Source organism: Squalius cephalus, assembly GCF_949319135.1.
Source record: "Squalius cephalus genome assembly, chromosome: 11".
Taxonomy (NCBI): domain Eukaryota; kingdom Metazoa; phylum Chordata; class Actinopteri; order Cypriniformes; family Leuciscidae; genus Squalius; species Squalius cephalus.
This window is the reverse complement of record NC_137132.1, coordinates 5559693-5565695: the sequence shown is the minus strand read 5'-3', so window position 1 is coordinate 5565695 and position 6003 is coordinate 5559693. Positions and strand designations below refer to the sequence as shown.

General features: G+C 38.5%; 1 protein-coding gene across 2 annotated transcripts in view; it reads right to left on the bottom strand.

Moving 5' to 3' along the window:
- Positions 1-145: 145 nt before the first annotated feature.
- The window catches only part of LOC307167534 (alpha-2-macroglobulin-like), a 47354-nt gene continuing 41496 nt past the window's right edge, over positions 146-6003 (bottom strand). For both annotated transcript variants that reach the window (XM_079886702.1, XM_079886701.1), the window contains exons 30-36: positions 5625-5818; positions 5329-5541; positions 4981-5099; positions 4178-4259; positions 4009-4092; positions 3814-3919; positions 146-3698 (exon numbers count right to left, since the gene is read on the bottom strand). In XM_079886702.1, coding sequence (XP_079742828.1) covers positions 3658-3698; positions 3814-3919; positions 4009-4092; positions 4178-4259; positions 4981-5099; positions 5329-5541; positions 5625-5818 — 839 coding nt within the window. In that variant the 3' untranslated portion in view covers positions 146-3657. The remainder of the gene's footprint in view (positions 3699-3813; positions 3920-4008; positions 4093-4177; positions 4260-4980; positions 5100-5328; positions 5542-5624; positions 5819-6003) is intronic.

Here is a 6003-nt window from a genome sequence, read left to right as displayed (position 1 = left end):
AGGTCCTTCAAAACATGTGTATTGATCATCTGATTAATGATTCAACCATGAAGGCACTGCAGTTCAAAAACATGTGCTAAATTAGATCTACTAAAGCCTTAAAAATACATTTGCGACACAAAGTACAGTAGTCTGGCATGCAGTAAAAGTCAAGTCACCTTTATTTATATAGCGCTTTTTACAATACAGTTTGTTTCAAAGCAGCTTTACAATGATAACAGGAAAATAATGCAGTATAAATAATGCAAACAATAATGTTTGTTTTGGCTGTACAGCAGAAAATAGCGTCACAGTCCAGTTTAAGTAAGTTCAGTGATGGTTCATTTTTGTTGTAAAAAAGTTATTAATTTAGGTAATTTATCCGATGCCAAACCGATGGACTAGTCTGGGTTTGGCGGTTGCCAGGAGAACGCTACTCAACTAAATGCATTGTGCCAAGTGTAAAGTTTGGTGGAGGGGGGATAATGGTGCGGGGTTGTTTTTCAGGGGTTGGGATTGGCTGCTTAGTTCCAGTGAAAGGAACTCTTAATGCTTCAGCATACCCCAAAGCATTTTGGACAATTTCATGCTCCTAACTTTGTGTGGAGGAACATGACTGGCCCGCACAGAGTCCTGACCTCATCCCGATAGAACACATTTGGGATGAAATAGAGCGGAGACTGCGAGCCAGGCCTTCTCGTCCAACATCAGTGCCTGACCTCACAAATGCGCTTCTAGAAGAATGGTCAAAAATTCCCATAAACACACTCCTAAACCTTGTGGAAAGCCTTCCCAGAAGAGTTGAAGCTGCAAAGGGTGGGCCAACTCCATATTAAACCCTACAGATTAAGAATGGGATATCATTAAAGTTCATGTGCATGTAAAGGCAGACGTCCCAAAACTTTTGGCAATATAGTGTATCTTCTGCACAAACTATACACAGAAAAAAACAGGCAACTGACCTGTGTCCTGAAACCAATCAATACTGAAATCAAGGGTCAACAATCCCCTACACCCACTCAGTGAGAGTGAGAGAGTTACAGTAAATGTTTGTTTATATTTGCAAATCCCTCGACCCCTTCCTAATATGGTGTCTGAAAATATTTTAGCATTAAAATAAGTCAAATCTTTTAGATGAGCAATTAAACAATACATATATTTACTTGAGATCCTACACCATGATGAAGATTTGCCATGTTTGTTTTTCTGCCTGTTGTTTGTAACATTGTAGACTTCCCGATATATTATTGTGAGTTCTTTTGGTTTTTAGGAATAATAGTATGTCTCGTACTTGGCTGTGATGGGATGAGTGAAGTTTCTGACTTCTCAATGACTTTGGTTAAAGTGATTTGTTATTGATATTTGTTTGTTTTTCAAAAATGTGGTTGTTGTTGGTTGATCCAGTTCAATTAATAATGACAATTAATGAGGACAAAATAAATATTCTACAGCTTGAGGACATACAATGGATATAAATTGCCATCTTAACAAACTAAAAGCTTATAACTTGATTATAGAATTCTTCATAATTACTATAACTGTAACTCTTTTCTTACTAATTTCAAGACATTTCTTCACATTCTGTAACTCTAAACTTGAAACAATATCTCACTTGTTTTTTGAACGAGATTATGCAAAGAAGTATCTTGGCTTATTTTCTCATCTTAAAACAAACATATTTTTTATTTTTGAAACAACAAATGTACGTTTTTTGATTTGGGATTTGGGGACTTAAAGATTAGGATTTAGATTTGGCAAAATAAGGGATATCCATTCACGTATATACAATATCCAGAGACACATTATTATAAATGATTCATAAAAACGATAAATTAATAATTAATAATTAATAAACAGGCTCGGCGTGAAGATCAGGCTTGGCAGGGCTGGCGTGGAGCGCAGGCTCGGCAGAGACCTCGACGGAAAGAGACTCTGGAATGGTGGTTTTGGCAGGACAAGACCCCTATCGGCCGATCTTCTTGGCCCTCCGTGCTGACATGAGTGGTGAGTCCATCACGCTGGACATTAATCTAGAACGTCTAGAGACCGATCCGGTGATAGGCCTGATGGGTGGCGTGAAGATTCTCAGGCTTAGAGTTTGCGGGGTTCTTCCTCCGCAAGGCCCACAGTAAATGATGAACCGCTCAAGGAAAGGGCCAAGTCAATATACTGTTCAAGAGTCCCGTTAGGGTCATGTAATGGCATACGGTAGTTGAGTGACTCAGATAGTCCTCTGCGAAAAAAATATCATTAGACATACCTCATCCATGTAAGTCAGAGGAGCAAGCTCCAAAAAGTCCATTACATAATTCTCGATGGGTCGATCTCCTTGACGGAGACGGAAAATTTGTGCTGCTGGATTCATCGATGGGTCTGGGTCTTACTTGGCTGCTGGATCTGTGTTGGCGTAGGTTTCTGTCACAAACTGCTCGGAGACCAGAAAGTTTAGATCCAAATGCAGCTTTAATCAGAAGGGGACAATCCATACACGTAAACAAATGAACAGGCAACAAGTTCAAGTCCAGGTAGGCAGTCCAAACAAACAAACAAACACACAAGGCAGGGGACAAGGCAAACGGGTAATCCAGAGGCAGGCAGAGAGTCCAAGAAACCCAAATACAGGGAACCGAAGAAATGCTCAGAGATGCAGTGCAACACATACAAAACTACGCCGTGATTGAATGTGAAAACCAGGCTTATAAGAGGTGAGCTAAACAAGGTAATGACAAACAGGTGAATGTGATCAGTGAAGATGAGTCCGAGCAGTGAGTATGGGAAATGTAGTTGTGAGGGAAAATGACAATCTGAAATGGAGTGCCCTCTGGTGGTTCTCGAGGGCACTCCAGCTGATGACCGTTACAGAGTGGACTGTTTATTGTAGTCTGCTTTTTGGTTTATTGGTGAGTGTTTCTACTGTTTTCTCTTTTTAAAATTGTGCAATTTGCTTGATTTATGAAATGTCCTGTTTAATGCCTACTGTATGTATTCATATGCTTTTATCTGGCACAATGTATAAAAGCAATAAACACTTAAATCTTATTCCTGGATTCTCTTTTTATGTTTGTTTAAAACGGGGTCATAAAGAACATTTTCATGAATGGTTCTACAAATAATCTTATAAAGTGACATGAAGAACTGTTATAGGCTCTTTTAAGAACTTATGAGGCGGGTTCTTGCAGTACCAAAAAGGGCTTTTTATGTCACATAAACAAGGTTATTCAAGAAACCTTTCAGGTTCTTTTCACTGTGAAAACACCGGCTTTTTTTGTCACTTTTATTTTTAAGGGTGTACAGTGTCTCAGAACAAGATTTTTTAAAAAGCAGAGCCAAGATGAGAAAAAAAAAAAAAAAAAAAAAAAATCACAAGATATAATAGTAATAACCTCGTCTGATTCTGAAATGTTGCCATAGCATGTAGCTACTACACATTCAACAGTTCAACCAGCTCACCATAACTTGTTTTCAACACTTTTATTAATCATATGCATTGTGAATTGATAAGTCATGATCTCAAGAGACGTAGCCAAAAGCTGATTAGGATTTGGGGGTTTGTTCAAATTTGGAATGATGGATTGGAAATAATTTTGTCCAGGATAAAGAATAAACATTATAATATTAAACATTAGAGAGTTCCAACATCTTTATTCAAGCTGAACTATAAGGTGACGCTCTTCAGCTTCATCCACAGTGGAAGAAGTACTCGGCCTCTGACTGATCACCTGAAGGAAAAGGAAGATGTTCACATTCGTACAACAATGGAAACATGGATTAAATCTGAATAAACAATGTGCATCACTTGATCAAAGCATTCAACACTGGCATATTAAATCTTACTTGTTTGGTAGTAATCGTACACTTTAATCAGAGCTGGCTTGAGATTCTTCACTTGAAGAACCTGTTTCGTTTGTATATGGTAATTCACTGGAATATTTTGTGTGATCTACAGGAGGAAACAAACTCATCAGTCATGGACATTAAAGACATAAAGACCTAAGACATACAATCATATGAATGTTGCTGTTTTCTCACCTCCTTCAAATACACAATGACACGATCATCTTTAGAATCGACCCGTTCCACAGGTTGTCTGTACATTCCCCAAAAATCTTTAAGCTGTGGGGAAAAAGTGCTGGTTAATTTCTAAAAAGAGAAACTCTAGAAATGTGTACACATTTTGTGATGAATCACTCAAACGCACCATTGATGTATCAGCTGTGAATCCAGATAAGAGTTTAATATCCACAATGACCATGTTAGTCCTTTCCTGTAGACCATCATATCTGGAAAACAGCAAATGAAAAGATTCTTAAATGCCTCATATAAATGTACAAATAAGAGAGAACAAAAGCCAGTATAATTACCAAGACACATGCAAAGTTTTAATCACTCAAATCACTCATAATGTGTCAATAATAAAAATGTTGTATCTCAAGTCAGTGTGTAGTGTTTTAACTACTGAGATACACCGTTTCAGTTTATATTGCTTTTGTGTTTATTAAGATGTTAAAAATATTCAGAAAACATTTATTTGTTAGTTAATCTTAAGTCATGATCATGTTCTAGTCTTTTGACTTAAAGTCCTCCTGTGGTGAAAATCAAGCTTTTAATGTTGTTAATATGTGTATATGGTGTTTTTAATATGCTTTAAGACAAACCACGTGAAAATTCATAAGTCAACACCTGAATATTTTCTCCTTAAAACTGCAGTGAACCAAAGACTCAAAGTCTCAAAAACACGGTTTAAAATCGCTGGTGTTTCTGACGTCACAAACTACCTTGTAACCAATCAGATCAACGTGTGATCGTCAACGAGTGGATCTATGAGCTACTGTGAGTGAGTGGAGGCGGGGCCCGTTTGCATATTCATAGAACCGCGTATACTCGATGAGGCAAAGGTGTAGAGTTACATTCAAGCCGTTTTAAGGCATGAAGAATTTAAAGATGAGTTTTAAGGGATACAATTATTGACTACAGGGGGACTTTAAATACAAATTCTCTTACTTGACAGTGAAGTTCAAAATGAAATTTTGTCCCAATGTTTTGCAATCTCCCTCAATCTTAGCATCAATGCTCAATGTTTTAGCCTCAGTTGGAGTGGGAATGTTGTAGAACTGAGACATCTGAGAGAGTCAACACAAAGAAAAACACATTCATAAATCATCTTACAGCAGAATAACCACCCTGACAGCAACATAAAGTCAACTCAGATCCGGCCCACATCTGATACGCGATGAATCCAAATGTACCAGATGTGGCCCGGATCTTGGCCGACACTATGTTGCTGGTCTGGGCATAAAATGCCAAGAGAGAAAGTGAGTGTGAGTAAATGAAGCTGAACGCACTACAAACCTGCACAGACACACAGGCTGAGCCCTTCACTTCAATGCTGTATGTGGCTATAAGTTTCTGCAGCTGCTTCTCCTGGTACAGTAACTTGTTGTCCGGATTGATATTAAAGTGGAGAGTGTCTCCTGCTGACCGTACCGTCACTGTGCTGGAGCCGTCAGAGCTGAACACTTTGGTGGCGTACAAAGACAGAGCCTGAAGAGCCACCACTGTGTCCTGGGAAATAAATGTGTTCAGTAATGCCTCTTTTACTCATTCACACCAGCAATAATGTGTTTGATTGGAGAGGTTTGAGTAACCTGTGTGGAGGAGAATCCTCCATAAGCATTCTGCTGCTTCACAAGCCAGCTAACAATCCTGTTAGCATAGCCCAGATCAGCTGTAGTGACTGAATCTGCAGTGAGAACAGCAAGCAGCACATATGAGCTGATCTCCACTGCCAGAGAATCAGAGTCATCAGCAGAGCCAGACTGAGACCAGTGGAGAGAAGAGCCTTAAGGACAAAAGACACACGCTTGACTCAAGGAGCATGATTAAAACAAAAAGGTAACACTTTAGAAAACTGTTCCATCATTAATGAATAACTACACAGAAACAAATGAGTAACACACTATTAACATTCTATTTACTACTATTATTACATCTGTGGAATACTTGATTCTGATTGGTCAATAGCAC